At 34.9% G+C, this 26,272-nt stretch overlaps 1 protein-coding gene across 1 annotated transcript in view; it reads right to left on the bottom strand.

The window, feature by feature from the left end:
• Positions 1 to 26,272, bottom strand: part of Nrk (Nik related kinase) — a 95,000-nt gene that overhangs the window by 52,767 nt on the left and 15,961 nt on the right. The window contains exons 3-4 of the mRNA XM_051179327.1: positions 1,904 to 1,960; positions 683 to 754 (exon numbers count right to left, since the gene is read on the bottom strand). Coding sequence (XP_051035284.1) covers positions 683 to 754; positions 1,904 to 1,960 — 129 coding nt within the window. The remainder of the gene's footprint in view (positions 1 to 682; positions 755 to 1,903; positions 1,961 to 26,272) is intronic.

Below are 26,272 nucleotides of genomic sequence, written 5' to 3'. Positions count from 1 at the left end.
CGGTTTTATGCTCATAGCTCATATAATATTTTGATAGAGAATTAAGGTCTTTTGAAACATTATTTCTGTATGTCTAAACTTATTCTAAAGTCAGTGATTATTGGGATAAGAGAAATCTCAGAAATTCTGAAAAGAGAAAGTTTTTCACATTCCTTCTTGTGTTCAAGTATTGTTGACAAATATCTGGAATGTTAGGATATATGTGTACCCTCTAGGCTTTCTACTATCAGCTTTGCAGTATAAAACGTGGGCAAAATTTGGCTCAAACACATTGATGTCTGTAAGTGACATAATTGGATAACAATGATTCATTCTAGAAAAGGTGTGCAATGTAAAAAGGACATTGCTAAGGTTAATTTCAGGAAAAAGTTATTCTTGGTATAGTCAACTCTTCCCCTGTTACGAGTCAATGAGAAGGTTCTATACTTTGTGGACATACTCAAGATTTCCCCTACAGCCAGTGATCGACTATATGAAGGACCATCTCTTCCAGGTCCTCGTCTTTGACACATGATATTCAACTCTGATGAGTGAATCAATATGAAAGTAGAAGATATACATGTTATAATTTCCAGCATGGTTAGCAGCATTTAGAGGGATCCCATGCAGAGATAATGATTAACTGAAACCTGAAATTAAAGGAAAGACTATGGAGGTGCTAATGAACACATTTAGTACTCACACTGTATCTCCATCCAACAGACTTTTGATATTTATTCACTCGCACTTTCCTCCCTATTTCAGGCAAAGGAGTCTGGAAAAAAAGAGAAATATTGTTAGACTTACTTAGTATAATTTCATAATCGTTTATGCTGAAGTTTTTGTGCTACTTTAGCATTAAATTGTAGATGAATAAAACATTCTTTTCTTGCTTCCCAATAATAGTATTAATCTAAAAAAAAAATCAGTTTCTTATGACATGTGTAAACTGGTCACTAAATTCATGTTAATGAAATTTAAAATATTTGAACAAGTGTTTAATGTGGTTCTAGAGCTCCTAAGCTAAAATAAGGAAATAAGTATTTTATAGAATCTTACTAAAAATGGGTTATTCAGAAACTATGGTTTATAAGTCCACAAAACCTCCAAATCATTTGAATTTCACATTGGTTTGCAACATTTGACATTTACTGGCAAAAGAAAAGTACTTGATCCTTTTTTCACTAATTTTAAAGTAACATTTCACTGTAGGATACAGCAGTTCCATAACTCTACATTGTCTGTCAAGTATTTTTCCTTTAGGAAATTATGAAATAAAAATTTCTTGACTTCTGTTATGTTTATGTTAATATTATTTGAGAAAGTGAATTACTCAAGCTAAAGACAGAGGGCAGAAATCAGTCCTTTGCAAATTCATTGACAATAGATCATGAACTGTAACACAATTTTATGAATGTGAGCAGGAACAGTGCCAATTAAATTGTCTCTCTTGCTTATCTGTCAGAAAATATATGAAACATGTACATTTCTGACAACTTCTTTCCTTCTATCTGTCATTGGTGATCTAATGGCCTCAATTCTCAAAAGAAATCATTGGAGAAAAATATGACAGAGCAGAGCAGTATTAGCACAATGCTAAAGGAAATATCTTCTTGCTATCCACAACAACAGAAAATCAACTAAAATAGGGAGGGATAGGTATTTTCCCAATTGGCTTATCATATCAAATATTTGGAATTTATGGTAAGAGTTAATTAATGTGGAAATAAAACAAACCAGTAAGTGTAATACATTATTAATTGTGATTATGACTATACTTTTTTCCAGATGGCTATAGTTTTTCCAGATTAAATCGAACTGATGTATAAAATCATGACTTTAAAACAAAGCTTTTGGAGTTGTTTATCCCATGAACATAGTGTATTAAGTGCGCAGAATATAGAGAGGGCTCAATATTGATTACCTTCCGGGCATTCATTACTTTAACAGCTGTGAATGAACCCGTTTTTTCATGGAGTCCCTGAAAGAAAGGATAGTGATAAATGTCAAATGTTTGTTATTCACACAGCTACTAAGAAACTAATAAAGCAACATAGATTATAATTAGTTAAAGTCAAGGTCATCATAGCATGCTAATAAATAGGGATATGTGTTTATATCGAATATAACTATGTTATCAACATTTACATAAATCCAAAACATTTCACTGAAAATAAAGAAAGATTATTAAGTAGCTTAGATGTTTGTGCTTATATCACGCTGTAATTGATCATCGAAAATGATCATTTACTTAATACAAATAATAGTCGTGGTTTGTGTTCCAGCAAAGGATCCAGATGAAAAGTGCAAATCTTCAATTAAAGATAGCAAGAAGACATATTACTCTACACTTTTTGACCTACATGTATGTGATACTGTGCAGAGATATCTTCCTACTGAATACTGCCTCATACGCACAATTTCCCCCATAATGATCACTGGTGAGAGTGGCACATAATTAGGTCAAAAGACTCTAAACTTCTTAATATGTCTCGTGTCATAGGAACTAACACTTAAATAAATTCTAGAATATTTGTTTTCTTACTGGAATAACAGTGACTTCTAATAATATAGTTAAGACCTAAATGCAGCTCATAGATTTATAAAGATATTAAAGTTAACATATAGATTTTTTTTAAGTTCAAGTTCATTTGTGGCATGTAATTAAAAAAAAAAATTCATGGTGTGGTAATAAAAAATCCCAGCCCAGTGCTACTATGAGTAAGTTAAGTGGAATGCCTTCTATGATAGTTCTTTAGCAGAAAATTATTCTTGGACTATATACTAGTTGGACAATATTCCCCTAAATTCAAAGTTCACCTTGTACTCCACATTGTGACCTTATTTGGTTATACCTGCATTTCTCAGTATGCACAATGAATTAAAGCTTTCTTTGTTTCTAAGAAGTTATTCATGGGTCAACTTGCTATTCTGTTCATACTACTATTCTGTGCAATATAAAGTATTTGGGTACTAGCAAAGATATTAACCATATAGCATAATCTTTGATAGTAAAATTTAAAACCTTGAAAAATTTAAACTCAGTCACTACCATACTTGCCAAAACACATAGTGAGGTAATTGAATATCAGTTAAGTGCTAGTACTCATGGTCTAAAGAATAAGTTCATTAATATCCTCTCAATCTATGATTGATTCTCATTTCAAAATTGCACACAATTATTTGCAGGACAATTATATACTAAAGTGGAGTTTCAAGAATTTACTTACTATTCCTGAAGGAAACTAGACCTTGCGTCTTGAAATCATTTAATAGATTAAGACACAACCATTACAGACTTCAGTAGATGTCTAGTGTATTAAAAATACATGATTAAAAATTGCTGTCACTAAGATTAATATTTCAAAGTTTTCCCTTGTACACTGATTTTCTTTTAACATCTACAATAAAATAATTTCAAATTCGGAGATTAGTTTCAAATCTAGCAGAGTTCCTATGTATTGTTTTCCCGATTTCTATAATGTTAGTATATTACAAGACTACAGTACAATAATAAAAACAGTCAATTAATATTGTAGCACTATCAAGTCACTATTCTCCATGCCATAGTGTAATTCATTGGAAGTGGCTGACATTAGTTTTGAAGGATACTGTTATTCATGACTAGCTATTTAGATACTCTAGAAGGGGCCTTTCTGAAATAAGCTAATTGTTCAGTAGTGCCATCTTGTGGTTTGCTGATTATGTGGAACTTGTTTTCTGCTAAGAGCTGAAGACTATGTTACAGAGAGAGGACTGCAGCACTTGTAATGTGGGGTTTGGTGTAGTCTTTTCTTTTTCAGGTACAATTTATGTTTTATGTGTGCAAAATTTTCTGTAAATATATGTAGAAAATCCTAAGAAATCAGATAGGCTTTGTATTCTAAAATATTAAGAATTGCCGTATGCTCTACTGAGTATTAAAATGTCCAAAATTATAAACTGGATTTTGGTGTCCACTTTCCTTTTGGAAATATCAACAATATTCAGAAAGCACTACTTGTACCGGTACAATAATTCTTCTTAAATTATAAAACAGTCAAAATGCTAGAACGATAAACTGCAGGGAGTCACACAGGTTTCAAGATTTGTATGCCTATAACAGGGAAAGGAAAAGTCAAAGACTTGTTCCTCAGATAAATTCGTGAATCCATAATACAGTCTGTTCAAGGGTTCAAGGCAATGAATACAGAATACCAAAAGACATAAATAAGGTCCAAAATGACTGTCCTAAGAAATTATAATGCTTTCACAACTAAACATGTATTCTTTACACAGATCTAATTGAAATAACTCAGGAGAGAACATAAATCCCTCAATGTTCTCATTTCAGCTTAGCAGAGATTTGTGTTCTTAATTAATTTAGGCTAATCAAATAAACACTCTTATTTAGTTTGCTTTCTCTGGGAAAAGCAAAGTTCATTATTGTGCTGTTGGTCTTCACTTGCTTGAAAATTAGTACCATCATTCCGAATAGATCTTACTAACAGAAAATGCCACATACTCCTAAATTTAAGACAGTTATCACATACAAACATATTTATATGTGCTATACACATATATAAATGCATGTGTTTATTTAATTGGAGACTAAAGCCCTTTATACGTATAAGTTAAGGGGAGATCAACAACACAATGTTGAGGAGTTAAAGAAAACTTTCACTACTACTCCTTCAATGACCTTGGGAAGTCAAATTATGACACTATAGAATAACTACAATTTGGGGAAGTATTTTGAAAATAAGAAAGTAAGGCTAATTTAAACACTAGGGTTCCAAAAGCAAATGTCACTGAACTTATAACTACAGAAGAAATGTATGAGTTGTCGGGGTCTTTATCACTTGACACTTAATGAACCAGCTTCCAACAGACCAATAATTCAACCACCTTTCCAAGCCAATATTTTCTTTCTGTTGGCACAGAACTTTTCAGTAAGCTTTTTTTACAATTCTTCCCTTTTCCTGTGGGGCTGTTAAAATGAAAATGAGTGTCCCAGTTACTTGCAGATTCCCATTACAATAGTTGGAAAACCTTAGAGGTGGCACAGACATCAAATGGAACATGACTATATCACAGCATTTGAAAAGACAGAAGATTAAATCAAGGTCTCCAAGTGGATAGAACTTCATAAGCAAATATGATCAGGCAATGCTGGGTAGAAAAACTCAACCCACTAACCACAAAATATATTAGGAAATGGGGAATGAACACACAGCAGAAAATTAGAAACAGAATGTCAGAACACACCTGCTTTAGTCATATCAGAAATGTCAGTGGAAAAATAAAATCTTACTGAAAGGGAGAAAACATCATTGATAAAATAAGCCATTAGTGGGGGCTGGAGAGATGGCTCAGCGTTTAAAAGCACTATCTGCTCTTCCAGAGTTCCTGAGTTCAGTTCCCAGCAACCACATGGTGGCTCACAACCATCTGTAATGAGATCTGGCGCCCTCTTCTGGCCTGCAGGCATAAATGCAGAGAGAGAGAAAACACTGTATATCTAAATATATATATTTTAGAAAAAATAAGCTCTTAGTTGTGTACTTCTTGATGGGCTTTTGTTAGCTAATAGTCTGATGCAAGACTCAAAATTGGTAAGGCACTGAAAAATCAGAGCTGAATTGCAGCAATGATCAATTTCTTGGGTATTATACATTCAAACCATAACAAATGATTTAAAATAACAGTTGTGACAGCTGTGTTGGCAAAATCCATCATTCTGTAAACTGGTAATTACTGTGTTTCCCCCTAGAAAAAATATAGGATAGTTCTTGACGGACTTGTCATTATCATTAGGCATTTTTATATTATGTAGTTAAAGTAATGGTTGTGGGGGGAAAACTGCCTTCTCTTCAGCCATTCATTCAGAGTCCTTCCAGTTATTTGTTTTGCTTTCAGGTGGCAAACTGAAACCACACAATCTCCATGGCATTCTTTCTTTTCAGTTGGGCTTGTGGTAGAGAATGACCACTCATATATTCTCAATATTCATGTCCATTATTATAAGTGTGTGGCTTGATTTTCATTCACATAGTTTTGTCTTTTGTCATCTGTTTTGATCACTAGCAAAACACTTAACTGATCCTGAAGGACAGCACAAGGACAGCTATAAGCAATATCTGGAAGTCCTTGTTGAGACAAAATGGCAAACACTTCTATCTATGAGGAAATATAAAGGCATGTGGTTGGTTGAGTACTTTCAAAGATTAGCAAGGCGTACCTTCCAAGTATGTCCTTCCAGTAACTATCCCTTTAGACTGATAATAAGGGTACTGTTTCTTACATAGCTGTCTTACAGATGTGTTCAGAGTAATCAGTGCTTGGAGGTGTTAATAAAATCAGCAAAAATATAGTGAAGACAGAGGGTGAGATACATGAAATATCAATCACTGTCCAAGAAAGAGCTTCAGTATATTTTGGAAGAATTTCATGAGCTTCAAATTTAGATTTTTAAAAGACACGTTAAGGGACTCAAATATGCAGATATTAGAGAGGCGATAATTACTAAATGACAAAATTATTAAGACTCGCCCATTTCCAGTCCCATAAGTGTACTATAAGAACACACACTGTGATCATTACATTAGACTGAATGACTGCCAGAGTGCATTATGCAGAACATGTTATTCAACATTTGCATGAATATCTCATTGGTGTAAAGGTTTTGGCAGAGCATGTGTATCAAAATTGGAAAAGTCTTCCTAGGTGTGAGCTCTCAGGGAGAGCTTTAAAAAAAAAACTCAGAGTAGTTCAATGGTTGTGGCTAGAAGCAGATGGAGCCAAAAGCTCAACAAATTTTAACATTGAATCCTTAGGATAATCAAACTACTACAACTTTCATGGCTGGCATTGCAAGTTAAAAGGGTGAGAGTAAAAAGGAGTAATTTTCTGTTAAGAATTCTAATGAAGAAACTTTTTTAAGACGTTATACATATTACTTATAAAACAATTGTTATTACGGCGGCTACAAAGCTATGCCATATCTTTGCATAAAATAAGGGTAAGTTTGTACTTCAGTTACTAAGTTACATAAAGTTCAATTATATAACCACTTGATACTTTGTGTGTCCGAGACCTTGTACATTCCTTTTACCTAATGAACCATTTACCTATTCATCCACTACTAGATGACAGATGTCAAAGGGAAAATTTCAGTTTTATTTAATTTTAGGGTTGCAGGCAGTCAGCAAATGTGTATTTAGCTAAACCAACTTAATTGCAATGACTATAAAAAGGAAGAGACTTGGCCAAGTGGTAAGTGGTGGTGAGGACAGATAATTTTTTTTTATGCCATACAAATTAGAAGAAAATTTAGAATGACCATAGTGCCTAATAATCACCATGATACACTGATATTTCCAGACAAAGCTTGTTAAATGCTGCAGTGTTGCATGGTACTCAAGGAATACAAAGGGTCTTGATTATCACTAAGTGAATTTCCCTTCTTTAACCCTATAATCTTGTCTGTGGTTCCACTGTGAGGTCACTCAAAGTTCCAACAATTCTCTTAAGTTAGAAAGCCTCAAGGCTTGAAAAGATAGATGTTTGCCCTAGTCAGAGGGCAGAGATCTATTGAAAGCAAGCAGAGTCAAAGCTATTTCCAAACCCACACAAGGTTGATCTGTCAGGCAGTATTTCCTAAACCTCATCTGTGCCACTATGCTGAAAGCCTCACTAAATATCTGTAGTATATATTATATGTCAATATTATACATACACTATCACCATGTGTATGTATACATAAATTGTGTGTGTGTGTGTGTGTGTGTGTGTGTGTATTGTGGTTCTATCAAGTTCAGCAGGGTGAACTGGTGAGAACGCCAAGTACTTAATCTTTTTCTTTCACAGCAATCCATCCAAACCATGGTTGCCTGTAGTAAATTGATCCATACTGCACAAGATTTTGTAAAAAGCTACAGAAGCACCAGAGTAATCAGACAGAGTAATGTTTTTCCTCTTCCAGAAATCTGGGACAGTCATGGTCATGCTAACTAGAACTGTGAAACAGTCGAAAGAGGGCCTTTGTGGTTCCAGTGGCTTTGTAGTTTAGGATCTGCCCTGTAATTTGAGGCAGTTATGTGTGCTTATACAGCAGCTTCAACTGACTTTTATTACCCTTGTTATTACTCCTGCAGGGAAAAATAGGTCAAAATACGTACTAACATCATTTGCAATTGCAAGTGGAGTTGCTCTCTCTGACACAATAACACTCAAACAGCAAATTGCACAAAATGGGCAATGTAGTGCAATATTATTGGGTAAAATTGTGTGGTGCTTTGTGTGTGTGTGTGTGTGTGTGTAGTGGTGGTAGTAGTAATAGTAGTAGTAGTAGTAGTAGTAGTAGTAGGAGGAGGAGGAGGAGGAGGAGGAGGAGGAGGAGAAGAAGAAGAAATATATGAATAGTGGCTAGTAGGTAACTAAGAGATGCCCTCAGTAAACTGCTACTTTATAAGTCAGGTCTAAAGGAGATACCACTGAAGTTAATTCTTACAATTAGGTGGCATTATAAAATTTTTAATGCTGGCTATTAATAAAAAATTGAAGTCACAGTCTATGGGGATGAAAATTGGCTCAGAGACTAAGAACAATAGCTGTTCCCTCAGAGGACCCGAGCTTGGTTTCTGTACCATATCTGGAAGCTGACAATCACCTCCAACCCTAGCTCCAGGGAATCCAACTCCAACACCATCTTTTGGTCCCTATTGGCAGCTGCATATACATGGCATGTTCACACACACACACACACACACACACACACACACACACACACACACACACACACACACACACACGGGGGCAGAGAGAGACAAAGAGATACAGAGAGACAGAGACAGAGCTTGTTTAAACTGTCACCTTACAATCTATATTTTACATGGTGAAAAAACTGACATGCATGAGCCTAGGGACCACAGCATCTAAAACCCACTGATCACACTACTAAGCATCATTATTCCTTAAAATGTAGTGAATATGACAAAGTAAAAGAGGTCTACCTAGCTCTCTGTGAGTATGCTTTTAAGCCTACAACAATTTTTTCCTCAAAAGCACCACAAATTGCAAAAATAAGAGGGGATGTGGATACCAGAAGCCACTTTGCTTTTCACATTCCTTCCTCTCCCTTCTCTGTTACTATTTTTTTTTTCACTGTCACAGAATTGCTGTTTTTTTTTTTTTTTTTTTTTAACTAAGATATATCTGGACTTAACCTTGGGACATTGTGTCAAGGCATGGGCAAGGACAAAGAAACAAATCCTTTATAAGCACAGAATGGGTAAAACTCCATCATGATATCACAATGTTTTAACATAAACTGCCTTCTTTATGCAATGCATGAATCAGTTAACACTCACAAAATGTATTCCATGTGTTCCGACAGATGTGAGCTGCAGTTGTCTCCAATTCTATCAAGCAGCCCAACTAGTGAAAGAAAAACACTGAAAGTGCTGTGTGACGGTGAGGCGAGGGGCACAATGACTCAAAGCAGCAGCTTTGCCTTACAAATCTACCCACTCAGAAGCAGAGTCTTAACTCTTCCAAGTCTGCATATAGAGGGTTATGCACAACAGCCCTGAGTGTGACTCTAAAGTGGATCTAAGGGGTGTCTATGACGTCACGTAAAATTTTCATGTGGGGTGTGGACGAGATTTTAGTTAAGAAAATCATTGAAGAATGCCAGCTCAATTTAATAAGGTAATCTGGAAGAGTAAGGTAATATGAAGGATTAAGACAGTAACCTAAAGGAATCATACATTTATATAAAAATATCCTCAGATTTGGAATAAAGGAAAAAGCTATAAAACACCATGGGAGCATGTAGAGTACAAGTTTGCCATGTTCAAAATTTTGACCTGTATCTTTTCTACTCCAAATTGTTTCATAATTTTTTCTACTATATTCTTTACTACTAATCCAAAATTTGTTAGTCCATACAGCCAGTGGTAGGATTAATAACAGATCCAAGATACAGTAAGAATCACTTCCTATTTCAGTGTTTTTTTGTTTTGTTTTGTTTTGTTTTTTTTTTTTTTTTACTTTATGAAGCTGTCTCTGTATTTTTTAAAATTATTATAGCAAGCCAGATATGTGATACATAATCTCATGGTGCCAAAGAATTTGAACAAATCTATTTTTACAAGTAGGTCAAATAATCTCCCTACACGTAAATCAATTATGCTAACTGATTTAGCAATATTTTCGCCAGACCTTCAGCAAACATTTATGAATTATTCTATGAATTTATGATTACTTGATATGCATTAAATGTCACAAACAAAAGCACTATTAGGTTAGATTAGCATCTAAGAAAGTATGCTTTGAGTTTATACTTTTAAGTTTATGTTAAAGTAGTCATTTGGCTCCAAATGATAAACACAAGCATGTGCTCCATTTCTGATTGCATCATAAGGAGTTTGGGTGCATTTTGTCATTGTTTTCTAAATTTTATTAAATTTAGCTGAAGTATGTTCTATAGAATATGGCTTCTCTGAAATATAATATTCCTTTATACTTAAGTATACAATAAGGGTTTTTAAAATTTTCTCTATAAGCATGCAAAGAATGATTATTCTCTACGTATTGATAGCAAAATTTATTATAGTTCAAAGAGATCAAATATCCTAATTGTATTTTTATCAATTTTTTGTCAACTTCCATTGTAATTTTGAGTGCATTTTCCTAATTCAACCTCACTTATTTTAGGACATTTTTTTCATTTGATTTGCCTAACCTAAAAGTTCTTATATTTTAATATTAGAACAATACATTTTAAAAATTCAACTTTGTATTAAACCTCTTATTACTTACAAAATAAATATGAACCAAGAAAATTAGGCAGAGTTGGGGTTTTTATGTTAACTGCTATTTGTTGAATATCAGGAGACTGAGTAACTCGTACAGCCAACTCATGTAACTGATTCTTTTTGTTTTGAATTTGGTAACACTATCTACTACTTTTAGCAAAATCTAGGTTCCATAAGTGACTTAGTTTCATTCTACTAAATGAATTCTGTCCTGACCAAGTGTTCCCTTACAAAAAGTCAATCAGAAACTATTAATATTTTGGCAAGTTTAGCCATCAAATTGAAGCAGGGAAATTTTTCAATCATTGAGGAATATTAATATATATGAGTGTGTGTTTCACTTTGTATATGTTCATCCAAAGAATGAATAGAATATAACATTTCTTGCTATATTTTATCTAATGACTAAAATCTTTACTTTCAAAACAACCACTTATCATACAGAAAGTCTAAAAACAAAGTATGAGCTTGCTATGTACAATATAGTGCCAGTCTGCCACAAATACATCGCCAGCTAGGAATAAGTTCAGCAAATTTTCTGAGAAGCACTAAAAATGTTGTAAATACAACCCTCTCTATCCTGGTTCTAACATCTGCCATTAATTGTGTTCATCATAAATGTTGACTTAGGAATGTTAAAGCCACAAATACATCCACTTTGGAGCCAACTTTTTCTCTATATAGTTTGTTTATACACCAAATGATCCATATCCTGGTACCAAAATATTCTGTCACCCGTTGCTATCCTTTGAAACATATCTGTGGATAATCTCAAAGGAAAATAAGGAGGAAGAAAGTCTGAAACTTTAAAATACATTTTCATTCCTTTTAGACTTTCCTGTGATTCTTGTTTTGTGAAATGTCTTATGATTAGGTTTAATTAGTGAAGGATAATTATCTAGCTTCCTTTTCTTTTCCTGTTTTAAATTTTAGTGGCTAATCAGTGAAGAATTCTTGGATTTTACAAATGGCGTCAATGATGACATTTATATATTTTTTTCCAAACTAGCTCCTAACAAAATCCAAATTCAAGATTAAGCTACTGTAGATAAAAATTAATTTATTTTAACAGGGACTCAATTACATTTGCTTTGGTGTTATTGCCTGCATGGTTTTGTTTTTATTTTGTTTTGTTTGATTATTCTGAGACAGAGTTTCACTGTATGGCCTAAGCTAGCATAAAACTAACTTTGTTAGCCAGGTATGCCTTATTCTGACAGAAATACTGCCTTGGTCATCAAAGTAGTAGTATTGCAAGTGTGAATGACCATATCTGGCCATATTTACGTTCAATTTTAAAAGCCACCATTCTTTCATGAGTATAAAGAAAGATACCCAAGAGGTCAATATGCTGAAAACAAGATACTCAAAATTATTGGTTATTAGGAAATGCAAGTTTCTGGATTTCCTTCTGATCATTATTTGCCTCAGTGAAACAGGATGCCTCTTCTACAGATGGTTGCTTTAGAAATTAGAAAGAAAAAAATAAATACAAAAAGTATCAGAGTGTCTGTCCCATAGTAATCACTATGAAAAATCAAATAAAACTATTGCATTCAAAGCAAAGTTCTAGGCATGAGCTTCAAAACGAAATTAAGTCAAGGATTTCATTGAAGATCAAGTAGTATTTCAAAATAACCATCAACCAGTTTCGCATTCTTTCTATACTTTCTGTATGAAAATGAATCCCCAACCATTGATTTTCCCCTGTGTTAAACACCCACAGAAATGATTTTGCTTGTATGTCCCTAAGTGAACATAATACAGCAGGGGATACCCAAGGCACTTGAAAATCCATGGGATCAGCTATGAAAAATGATTTGTAAAGTCACTGAAATAAGTGTACTCCAGAGAATCCAAGGTCAAACAGAGGATGTACTTTGCCTTGGTTCCTATTATTTCCTTTTCAAAAATCATAATTTTTTTACATCACGGTTTGTATTTTGTGTATGCTTAGGAGTGTAAATTCAATTCGTAATACAAAATTAAGAAAGTTACATAAATGCATTAATCATTTACATTTTACATTGATGCAATCAGTGACACAGGTTTTTCTCCTTTTCCTACAGGAAAAAAGGGCCATTTGAACAAGCCAATGTAGGAAAGCAAGAAAATAAAAGATTCGGTTTTGGAATACAGTGCTTACTCATCTTAGCCACAATGTATTCTTTTGAGCACAATCCTCAAAATGATGGTGACTTTTCATTAACCCAATTTTCTTCTTCCCCTCCTAGTGTGAGAGCAAAACCCCCAGAATTAAAGTCAAATGATTTTTAAAACTACAAAACTGGTAAGTCTCCCTGCTTCATGCACACTGCTCAAAATGTACTGGGTCAACCAGATTCTGATTTTTGTAACCTGATCCATCATTTCAACCAGGTGGTTCCATCTTGACCCAGGCACTGTTATAGGCAAACAGATGTTCCTCAAATTTCACATGCCATTATCCATTCCACCTGTTTTTGTGACAAATGATTTACTTTCTGATACTTAAACAATTCTATTCCCCCATCACCCTACAAATCAAGTCACCTCAACTGGGAACTGTCGTAACTTAATGAGATTCTAATAAAACCCTTTCAGTTTATACACACATAAACAAACTACAGCAAATGAAAGTACCCTGGTGGTGCCACTTGGAGGAAGCATATTACCAGCCAAGCATGACATTATGCCTGTGGTATCCAAGTTTCAATTCTTTCATATGTCAAATTTTATTTCTTTCTTTTATGGGAGAGGGTCTTGCTATTTTGTCCAAGCTGGCCTCAAAGGCCTTGGCACAAGCAATCGTTCCCAGCCTTCCTAATTGCTATCTGATAAAAGTGATGCAAACTACCATGATTTGCTTTAGAAATTTTCATTTTTACCCTTTGGTTGTTTGTCATTAATTCATCTACATATCTGCCTCATGTGTTCATTTTTTTCTTTAATTTTTATTGATATATTTCCCCTCTTCTCACTCCAATTCCTTGAGGGTTCCCATACATCCCTCTAAACTTAAAATTCATAGCTTCTTATTTTTATTATTCATATATATCTGCATTATATATATGTTGTGGTGTGCGTGTTTATAATTATAGTCCAGCCCTTGAGCCCCTTTCGTTTTGTATGTATACATGTTTAGGGATGAGCAGTGCAACTGGATAACCTAAATAGGGGCTTGTCCTTAAATAAGACTGATTCTCCCTCTCCCTCTCCCTCTCTCAGTAGCCTGTGGCTCTCAGTACCTGTAGCTCTTCATGTAGGAGTGGGACATTGTAGGTTTTCTCCCATTTATATTGATATGTCAATTGGTATTATTATATTTCAGGTCTAGTTAGTCAACTGCGTTGTTGAGATTTCATGGTTGCAACTTCCCTGTCATATATAGAAGATAATATCTTGAAGCAAATTTCCTGGTTATTTTACTCTTGTGCATGGTTTTCTGTACTTATACTATCCTTGAACCCCTGATCTTCCTGCCTTTACCTCCCAAGTCCTGGGATTAAAAGGTATATGTAGCATTCCTTGCTTCATGGTGCACAATTACTGGATAGGTTTACTGAGTTATAATTGGGATGGGTTAATTGCAGGATAATTTACATCCCTAAATTTCAGTCTACATTTTTATGGGTTTAAAGAAATATGTGCAATCACATAACCACTGCCATATTGTATACATATATATTGGGTGTCTCACTATATTACAGTTGTGATAATGGATTGTCAGTTAATTGAATCTTCAATTTTTACCAGATCTTTAGCTTAAAAGAAGGACAACCCAAACATTTTAGTGTCCTATATTTGTTGAAAGTTTTCTAATATGTCAGAGTTCTTTTGCTGGTGAGGAGGGGGGAGAGGGGTGAGGAGGAGAGGAGATGGGGAGAGAGAAGAGTCAACGAGTCTCACCAAGAAAGAGAAGAATGGGGCCAAACGAAAAGGACAGAGGAGGAAGGTGCAGAGAAGAGGCACAGAAGCAATAGAAGTGGGGTATAAGGTGGCAACATGAATGTGGCTTATTCACATATTTTGAAATGTCAGTCTTCACTATTGATTTCAGACAAAGAGGTTATGAGAAGTGCAGCTGAATTTGTGGCCAGCCGCGTATCCATAAATACCTGAAAATGATTTTTGAAACTTCTTTTGTTGTAGTTCTACTTGTTTTATAATTTATTCAGGTAATAAAACACCTATGCCTAGACAATTATGAGCCCTTATGATTGAGCTTAACTAATTTTGATCACAAAACAATAGCTATTTTTCTCTGAAGAAACAGTCATTCTCTGTAAATTGATATAAATGTCATCAAAGAATTTTAATCTGCTACATAATGATGCTTGTGCAAATATGAAGGTGGCCCTATAAAATAATAATAATATAGCCAAGGTATATATATATATATGTATGTATGCATATACATACACACGCACACACACACAATCTGTGGGGTTCTAACATGGAAGACATTCACTAAAGGATTTTCCCTCAGAATGTATCACCATCATTAAGTAATGCTTGATTGTAGTTATTCACACATTCCCTTAGAATATGAGAAAACCTAGTCTATCTTATTCTACTATGTCATTATCAAGTTAGATTCTTGGAATAATTTGCTTTATTCTGTTTCTTATTCCTCACCGTGGTACTATAGATATTAATATTATAAATCACTTCCAGTCCTTTGACAAAAAGCAGGGTTCAATTTCTAAGCTGTTTACATTCAATTGCTTGATAGCTGACTATGAAGAGCACTGTGAAACACAGGATCTGTATTAAGCTTTTGCTTCTTAACCAACTGCCTGTACTTTTAGCAGATTAAGATACCAAGCAAAGATAGTGCAATACTGTTTTCATTTTTATTACTGGTTTAAATTAGTATACAAAGTAATTGGTTTTGTTACAGCGTTATAGATTTACACCTCCCTCACTACTACCCACTCTCCTGTTGCTCGTTGTTTTCATTCTTTAATAGTCTCTCTGCACCCCATTACCCTATTAAAGACCATTTTCCAAAAAGTAGAACAGAGCAACAAAATAATGACGGCTTTAGAAAGGAAATAAACACTTGACATTCCTTTACTATGGTTAATATGATATTGTGTTGTCCCATGCTTCTTCAAAATCAGTCATTAGATTCAATTAATAATGTCAATGACAAAAATTCTGATAGCTTATTATATAACATATTAGTTCTAAAAGCTGCTCCATAAATGAACTCAGTTAAAGAACAAGACTACTTGATAGGCCAAGTCGTATCTTTACACCCACTTTGTAGATGAGGAAAGTAAAGTTACATAGCCAAGATCATACACTTAAATGATAAAGCTGATATATAGAACCAAAACATCTGGCTCCATATCTCAAATTTCCAGCCATTATGTAACATTCCATTTCATCATGTGTTTAATTATATTTGTTAAATGTATTTGATTCTGTGTCTAAGAAATTTGAACCTTTTATCACTGTATTTGGTCCCAAGTTCTCTATTCTTTTTCCTAAACAGACAGTATTACTATGGTAATGACATCTTAGCCTAGTCTATTTTATTCCCTTTTACCAAAATTACAATGGCATGTAGTATAGTGAACATTGATATTCTTTTCATTTTCACGTTTGATTCCATGAATATTCTTCCACAACTAGCATGTATGTAATAATATAAATTCAAATATATTACATGCAAATATTGTCAAATATCCACGTTTTGGAATGTTACTTCTCTATAATTACAAAAAACCAACCTCTGACAGAACTTAAGAACCTTTATCAAATGGCATATCCACTTTAAATACTACATACCAGAATATAGTGACTCTGCATTCAGTTAACTTTGGTGAAGATCAGGAGAAACATAGGTGACATGTTCTAGAGTATATAAGGGTTGGTGCTTTTGCTGACTAAAGTGAATATGCTTCATCTGAAGTTCATTAACTAAATATAATATTATTTACATGTGGTTTACAGATGGTAATGTTGCCACAGTTTCTTATCAGATATGTATAAAGCTTCAGCAGTAGCTTGAGGCTATGCATCTTGAATGATATATTCAGCCAGTGTAAGAATTAATTTAGTCAAATACATGGTTTGACCAAAATTCTTTCTCTCTTATTCCCCTATTTACTCTTACATTGATTCACAAAATTGACTGGAACAATGAAAGAATATATTTGAGAAGAAAATAACAAAAGTCTTCAGATCATCTACAAATTATCTCTTTGTAAATCTTACCATGAGAGATTACAACTTTTTCTATCACCACTGTCAACTTCTGCCCTTTAAAAAAAATCCTGCCCAGGTTTCCAGATCTGAAAGTTCTGCAGAAACATTTAGTACATTCTAAGCCATCATCACAGAGAAATTTACTGCAGAATGCTGTTACACTACTCCAAACCAGTGCATTAAGCTGCCATCACTAACTTGCCAAGAAAGAACTTTGTGAAGATTGTCCCAAAATGCTACTCGACTGTGTATTAAGATGTAAGGAACAAATTGCTTAAGTTTCCAATCCACTAACAGAATACATATGCCAAGCAGAGAAAAGTTAACTAATTCTATAATCAAAACCAGGGCTGCATGTATTTCTAAAATTTTAGGGATTTGTGGGAGCAGGAGAGTCAGGGTGTTTGCTTTTATCCATGCCCAAAGACATACTTTCGTGGCTGATAATTTATTTTTATTGTGAAGGAGAGTCTTACGTTTCTTCATCAAATCTATATATTCTGAGATCTTAATCTGGAAATTTTTATGCCGAGTTCATCTTTTTTTTTTTTTTTTCTTTACATTTTCCAAGTGGAAAGAAGACAATTTACTTTCATGGAATTATGGGATTTTTAATTAATGATAAATATTTTTTTTCTAACTTGAATCTTTGCATGTGTGAGTATGCATACGTGTGTGTGTGTTGTCCTTGTGTGTTTAAATTTGTGTGATCCATATATTCATGAGATTGGGAAGGAGCTTAAGTAAATTTTGCCACGTGATCTTGAAACTCCATGAAAAAAATGTGTTTTTCTTCTATTTAGTATCTGATTCTAACTGAAGGCTATATGTACAATGAGAGGAAAAATGGCACCTTTAGGGCTGGAATACAACTAGGAAATGTTTTTCAACAGCGAGTCTTCCACTAGGTGTAAGCCCAGAATGACATTATTTGTCTTCAACCAGTTGGAATTCCTAACTCTGTGTTCCAATGTTACTGGAATGGACCAAAATTTCTGCATTTCTAACAAGGTTTTTGGGTGATACTGATACTGTTGGTAATACACTAGCCTGATTTTGAATGTGAAATCATAAAAGGAATTAATATATGAAAGTAGAATCTGCTAATTAATTACTCCACAGGTCATAAATTAATAAAAAGATGATGACAGTGGAGCACTGAGTGTTACAGGCTTAGCCAAGAGAAAGGGAAGAAACACAAGTAAATACCCAATTCTGTAATGCCATTAGTTAGGTGATAGATTTCCAAAGGATGTAATGGGGTATTCAAAATTTTTTGAAAGGCACTGCATTCCTTCTTACTTTACCATCAGGACTGTTACTATCTTAGGGCTTCACAGGAGTTTTAGCAGATTTCCAGTAAATCCTAAGTGACTAGATTTTAATTTTGCCTTATTATCTGCCAAGACTTTAGGCCTGGCTTCTGGGCTTCACTTAAGAAAGTGGTCCACATGCCACTTAAACTGGCTTCCTTAATTGAAAACATTGGTTATGCTTTAGGGGATAGATGTCTAACATTGGAACAGAGGAATAAGTTCATGAGTCTGGCTTGGTTTAAACCCTGCTGCTTAGATTAGATATGTGCTTTAATCCTCCTTTTACATGGCCAAATATGAAAAAGAAAAATATTGAAGTCCAAGGCTCAAATTAACTGACCAAAAAGAAACTGGATGATCCAAGAATGGATTAATAAAAACCACATTTTAAAGGGAACATAGTCTCTGAACTATATGTACTCTGAAGACATCTAAACAAATGGGCTTTATTGATAACTGGAAAGAGATTTAAAGGGGGACACTAAAAGGCATCATTACCAATATCAAAGTCCCCAAATTCCATTTATATCGACAAATGGAGCGTTACCATTTTTCACTTCATCAGTTAATTTAAAACAGCCTAATCTACATGACCATGTCCCCATTTCCTCTGTCCTTCAGCTTAAATCAGTGGCCTGTGACCACTTCAACATTTCACCATATCGAAGAGGTCTCATAGTATCTGACCCAAAATAGTCAATTCCCTTTTACACTGGAAGGCCTCATAACTCTAAATGAGGCTCAGGTAAGCATATAAAATACCGTGTGCAAAGAGATTGGCAAAGTTGTTTCTCTACTGGCTTAATCGAGTCTATTTTTCTGAAATGACAATTAAATTTGAACAGTTGCTTTGAATATAAAGTGTTTGTCGTCTCTTCTCTAAATTGGTCCGTTCAGTCAGCTGTTTAATACTGTGTAACTTAAAGGGTGGGTTAAGTCCTTCAGTCTTCCTTTTTCTGTTGCTTTGCATTTAAATGAATTAGGGTCAACAGCGGGGTCAATCTAAAAAAGACTTGAGTCTGTAGGAGAACCAGGCTCCCTCCATCAAGGGCAACTGGACAACCTCAGGCAAAGTGTACTTTGCCTTCATCCCCCACCCCTCCCACATAGCCCTTAAGGCTCTTTCCTTTTACAGAGGTGCTACATCTGGCTTTGCTTTTCTTGGGAGCAACTCTCCCTATTACGAAATTCTCCCTCTTAATTCTTACACAGCCATCAGAAATAATTTACCTGCAATGGACCTCATTTCCCTTGGGATTGAGGTGAGAACTAATCTCATGTGCTAAACTGTTAATCAGTGGCTTAATGCATTTCTTAATTTATAAAATGCACGTGAAAAGGTGATTTCTGGCAAGAAGACCTAGGGTATGATTGTCCAATAATGGGAATTTGGCAAAATGCAGCAAGTTGTTCTGTGGGAAATAATTTTAGTCTGTCTTTCCAGCAAATCATACCATACTGAGTCAAACCTCTATGTTCTCAAAACCATTATGCTTCTATTATTGTTGTTTCTATTTTTATAATCTTTCTAGCTTCTGAATAATCAATAAGCCATCTTGGAGATTTCTAGTTCACATCTGAAGTTTAGCTTAGCAGTAGTTCTCAATGGAAATATTTTCATGTAGACCTTGGACATGTGTGTGTGCAAATGGTTCCTCCAGAGGATTTTTCTGTGCATGCCAATTTAAGAACTTGTGCAGTACAAAAATGAGGATATTATGTTCCATTGGAGGAACGCAAATCCAGGCCTGTGACTTACTCTGATTACAATGTTAGTTCATATCAAATTGTGGATTACTCTAGAAAGAACGAAGTACTGAAATTTACTCCATTTCATATAATTCATTCTCCTTCTATTACTGCCTTCTAGTCCCAGGTATATCAGACATTAGCAATAGAGCCCAACATTCCTCCTTTCAAATAACCATCACCATCTAACATAGCTAGGGCAAATTATCTAAGATTTTACATAATAATACGTAACATATGAACATAAACGTGCTGGGAAATGGCTGTAAAAAGCCAGGAACAAATTTTTTCCCCGTTTTCAGATTCTTTCCAGAAAAATTTAAAGAAATTCATGGCAGTTGAAGTGAGCAATATTAGTATCTAAAGAGAAAAGAGTCAGGAGAGAGGCTACAAAACAAAACACCTTATCCACAGAAAGATGCATGCCCTGGCTATAATGTGTGCCAAAGATGGAAGACTCTTTTATTTCCTGCTTGAATTATGGTGAATATCAGTGACACTCCTTTGCATGAATTGATTACTATTGTTTACTGGCGATTATCATTCAAAGGATCTCAGATAAACATTTGGATCATAACTAATTTCCACAGAAATGGCACGCCACTGGTATAGTAACAAAAGCTACTACAAGTCTGCATTAGCATTTTAATGGTTGACGTCTGGTACTGAAACAGGAAAAAGTGAGCCATTTCACCTTCAGCTCTCTGGAAAAGGTAGCACATGTAGATCACAGCTGTCTGCAAATTGGAGTAGTATTAATTAATATCTGGAAGGTTTGAATGAGTGTGAGTAAGTTAGCAAAGAACATGAATTTTCTATAAAGAATGAGGTTTCACATCCTTACATATTTGACCTTCAGCATGTAATTTTCCTGCTGGGGGCTTCGGCTTTCTATTTGTAAATTAATGGCAGACCTACAGCATCTAAGGAGTTCTTCCCACTCTGACCTTCAGAGTAAAACTTGATTCTTCCCAATCTATTTCAGCTTTCAGAGCAATAATTTTTAACTTTATTTTTGAGATTATAATATAATTACATCATTTTATCACTTTCCTCCCTCCAACCCTTCCCATACACCCCTTCCTTCTTCCTTCTCTCCCTCAAATTCATGACCTCTACTTTCATTAATTGTTGTTGCACATATATATATATATATATATATATATATATATATATATAAACATAACCTGCTCAGCCTATATACTCTTATTGTTTGTATGTCTTGAGGCACATGGATAACCATATGCAGTGCTCTTCCCTGGAGAAGACTTTTTTTTCATATTCTGAGCATTCCTTAGTTGCCTGTAGCTCTTTCATTTCCCCCATCCTCAATGATAACAACGTTTTGTACAATTTTTAGTATTGGTGAAAAGTTTTTGCAAATTCTATTAGGGATAATAACAACACTTCATAATGAATTTCCCTGTTCCCATTGTTTTGTAAAGCTGAGCTTAAAGCAGGTTAAGTGACCCACCCTCTAGCCATTGCACTGATGAAGCCATTTTACTAATAAAAAGTTAAAGTCAGACCTGTGTGACACCAAAGCATGGGATCCTACTGTGGCATGGGAACTATACTAAATTTCATTACAGAAATATGGGCAAAGTAAGTTTTTGTGTTAATTTTTGTTAGGAACTTAAAATTTAATCACAAACAGTTATCTTCCTGGGCAAAGCTCTTATCAAGAACATTAGTCTCTTAAGTAGTGTATCCATCTACTGTCTAATTATTTGGAAGAAAGCTTTTCCCTTTGAAACTGTATAGCACAATATCAATAGCACAGCTAATTAATTTCTGTTCTGGATAGTTTATTTTCTTTTTCTTTTTTTTGTGGGGGGGGGGTTCAAGACAGGGTTTCTCTGTATTGCTTTGGAGCCTCTCCTGGCACTCCCTCTGTAGACAAGGCTGGCTTCAGACTCAGAGAGATCAGCCTGCCTCTGCCTCCCAAGTGCTAGGATTACCCAACTATTCAGAATGAACATGCCATAAATGGTTAAGTAATTTCTCACATAGCTCCCTATGTTCCCCATAAAAAGTACCAGGTAAATTGCCTTCATCAAGTAACCATAATGGCAATTCTCTAATTTTCCATCTTTATGTGAAAGGCCCAATTTTTTTGAGATGTATATTAAAATAAACAAGAAACCATAGAGACCAGGAGAGTTGTGTACACAGAGCATTCTAGGAGACCATGGTGAGCTACCTTCTGTGTTGTTCTTGACCTGCCAAGTAGTAAGAGGCTCCCTTTTTGTATTTAATAATTTTCTGACAATTTTATAATGCATAGTTAAAAGTAAGCACTGTTGTATGCCAAATAAATCGTGTTACAAATCTGGCTTAGCAATTTACTCTATGATTTTAGGTAAATTATCTCACTTCACTACACTTCAGTTTTATAGATCAAATAAGAGTAACATGCATCAGGTTGCAAAAGTGGCATGGGTAATGGTGCTCGCTGCCAAGCCTAAGAACCTGCATTCAATCTCCACATGGTAGAAGGAGAGAGCCTACTTCAGCATGCCATCCTCTGACCTCCACATGCACACAGATACTCGTGTACACACACACACACACACACACACACACACACACACACACACACACACACCAAAAACTTAAAGGAAAACAAACAAGTAACATTAATAAAACTACTCATGGGATTGGTATGAGAAAGTAAATTGTTTAATTCTCATGAAGTATAGAGAATATTTGGTATATGGCAAGTTATTGTGTAATTTTATTAGCTAGAAATCAAAACTTATGGGTTTTTCTCTACATATTACATTGATAAACTCTATCAACTTTTATATTAAGAACTATTTTTCATGGACCACTAGAAAGAGAACTGATTGTGGTTAAAAGGACCAACAAAATGACCCTGAGGTGTTGACAATGCTCAGGGTTCTTTTCTCTTTCCATTGTGACTCAGCAATTTCCCACATGGTATAACTAGCAATGCCACATTAACTGGAGATGTCCTTTCAGATCCTTCCTAAAATTCACAGGTATAGTATTTTTCTGGAGACTGCCAGTTGTACTTGAGGGAGTGTCTCTGGACTAGTCTACTACTCCATGCTACATACAAACTAATGGTATCTTGTGTGTGTTTCCTTAGGGTAAAGTACCATATGTAGAATAAGTGATTTATCGCAACTCAAAGAAATGGACTGTATCTGATTGAGTTCCAAACAACACTAATTTTTGGTGGGTAGTCTGCCTGATCTCAGTCACAGAATATATGGTCTTTTAGCAGAAGAAAATTCAGCATTATTGATTTATATTTGTTGCAATTGTACTAAGTGACTGAACCCACATCAGGTGCAATTAAGTTGGACAAAGACTGATGAGTTCACCAGTCCAGAGCCCATATACATGTAAAGTAAGAAAGAAAAAAACACGTAGAGAAGCTTAGAGAAACTTTGATTGTTTCCTCTTGACTAGTAGACTTAGTAGTCAAATGTTCTTAGTAAGCAAGGTGAAAATTCTCCTTTGCTTGACTTAGGCCTTCCTTCAGTGAGAAAAGAATGTGTTACCTGGACTTAGTACCCCCTACAGCTGCCAGCAAAGCAGCTTTGCTATGGAGCTCCAAAAGAAGCACAAGACATTTGCTAGAAGCAGGGAGGAGTAGCAGCTGTTTTAGGACTAGAAGAGCTACCATCCCCACCCCTTGGCAGCAGTTTTAGTTAAGCTGATTCAGCATTCCTTGCCATACCATAGCAGGTGGTACTACAGGGCCCCTCTTACTTCTTAATACAGAGCTAGTGAGCTAGCAGACAATAAACTTTTGACTAGGTAAAGCTGGTTCTGTATAAAGTTGGTAGGTAAAATACAGAAGATGGCCAGCTAAATTCTAGTTTCAGATAAAGGATGTTTGCAGTATAGGTAAACATTTTGGGGGCATGCTTGCTCTCACAATTATTCTCTTTCAATAAGATTCAAATTTAACTGAATGTTCTGCACTTGGGGGCCAAATTGGCAACTCTAGTTCTAAAGTCTCTTAAATTCTTTTATTTCTGTGCTTTTAGCACACAAGCTTTATTTTACCTTAATTTTCATTTACTTTTTTGCTCCTAACAGATCCAAGGCATTAAAATACAACCAGGAAATATACAATAAACTAACAAATTTGTTTTGGCATAATGCTTCTGCAGAGAAGATTAAAGAAGTGATATATGTTAGCTAGCTCTTGTCCTCATGGCTGTTTTTCGATAAAAGTCTTAATTAGAGATCAGCAAAGTTGCTTTTATTACCTGTCATTCTGAATATTTTAATGACAATAGAAGGCAAGGCCTACAGACATAGAGACATACTCTCATGGAATAAATCTTTATTGCTGTAACTTGGGCATCTGAATTGTACTCTTCCACCAAGTGAATGGAAGTCTCATCAAAAATAAATCAAAAGATAATTGAAAACACCTACAGAATCTAAAAAGTCACTAGTATTTGCAAAGTTGAACACAACTACATAAAATTTGGTGTAGAAAAGCAGGTCATTTGCCTCCAATAACACTGAAAACATACATACAAGTAATATTATACAGACTGGGCAGATTATCTTTCAAGATATATATGCACATATGTGTACATATAAGCATGAACATCAATCAATGAAAAAAGAGGCCATGAATTTCAAAGATAGCAAAGGTGTCATATGGGAAGGTTTGAAAGGAGGAAAGGGAAGAGAATTGTTGTTAATTATATTAATCTCTAAGTTTAAAAATTACAAATTGTCCTATTTCGTAGTATCTCAAAGACCCTGTATCAATTTTAAGAAAACTATAGGTATAGTTATTTTGCTATTTTTCTAAACATTATCTTGCATAGATTTATTGGCCATGTTTCAATGGACTCCTGTATACTCTCTCCCAACTTCACATACTCACATATGTCCTTGGTACTTTCAAATGTGTGGAGGGAAGTAGGGAAGGGTTATCTGGAAAGTCCTGGCCTCAGAGCAGAGCATCTCATCTGAAGGGTCTCAGAGATGAAATCTGAGACTATGTCAATGTTTTAGAATCGACTTTTGTGTCTAGGCATTCAGGTTTGTTTGAGAAGTCCCCCATACCATTTTGGATACAATACAAAAAAAAAAAAAACATCTGTGTTCCATTTTAGTAAGGCTATATACACCAGGTGCCAACATTTTAAATAATTTCCTTCAAACAACCAGTCATATAATTCTATTGGTATGTTTTCAGGGGTGGTAGTGTGTTGTTGAAGAAGTCAGTTGAACTAATTTTACACTGCACTGGTTGGAGGAAATATGGACTCTACACCCTACCAATATCACTTACTCTCTTTTACATTTCAACTAGCTTTCACCCTTTGTTCATACTGATTACTTTTGTCAGTAGTGCAATTGAGGAGTGGGTATGTCTACTTCATACCAACTACAATAAGTTTAAAAGTATGAAAGGGCCATAAATCAAGCATGCATAAACAAGAACACACACACACACACACACACACACACACACACACACACACATATATACAAAGTCTTTGGCTAATAGTAACATCCCAGGACATTGCAGCTAGAAAAGCACCCAGTAACCCAAGACAAGTTTATTAAGCAATGAAGAGAAAGAGTGGGGAATAGAATGAAAGAGGGAGAAAGGGAAGGAAGGAGACCAAGGAGAAAGGGAAGGAAGGAGAGACAAGGAGAGCAGGTCAAAAATCAAATTTACACTACTAAATCTTGTAGAGTTTATTACTTTGGGCCATTTAGTTTCTTTTAAAGCATAATAAAACTTAGTATAGTTAAGAACTGTACTAACCTGGCAAGCATGGGCAGAAGGTGAAGGAAGCAAGGACATTTGTTATGTTCTTATTTATATGTGTTTTTCTTTCTAATGGCTGCCAATTTTCCAAGTCAGGAAATATTTATACATGTTCTAGACATCTTCCTGAAGGTATGAAGCTCTCTTGAAACCATCCCATTTGGCCATGCCAACAACGCTACAGAAAACTACAGTACCCTGAGAAAAAAAATATACTCTTTCAAGCTTCCTAAATGACTCATTCAGGAGAGAGTAATAAAAATTAGGGCTAATATTTCCATCCTTTGGAAATATTTATCTCTACACAGTACCACCTTTAAAAAAAGTCAGTATAGAAAGTTATTTAGGTGGTATAATTTGAAAGGCTAGGCAAGGTGTTAGTCCTTTCCATTAAGGCACATCCCAATAAAATGGTATTTGAGTGAGAGGAAGCCCCTTCTGCACACATC

The sequence above is a fragment of the Phodopus roborovskii genome, unplaced genomic scaffold, assembly GCF_943737965.1.
Source record: "Phodopus roborovskii unplaced genomic scaffold, PHOROB, whole genome shotgun sequence".
NCBI classification, from domain to species: domain Eukaryota; kingdom Metazoa; phylum Chordata; class Mammalia; order Rodentia; family Cricetidae; genus Phodopus; species Phodopus roborovskii.
This window is presented reverse-complemented; position numbering and strand designations above follow the sequence as displayed.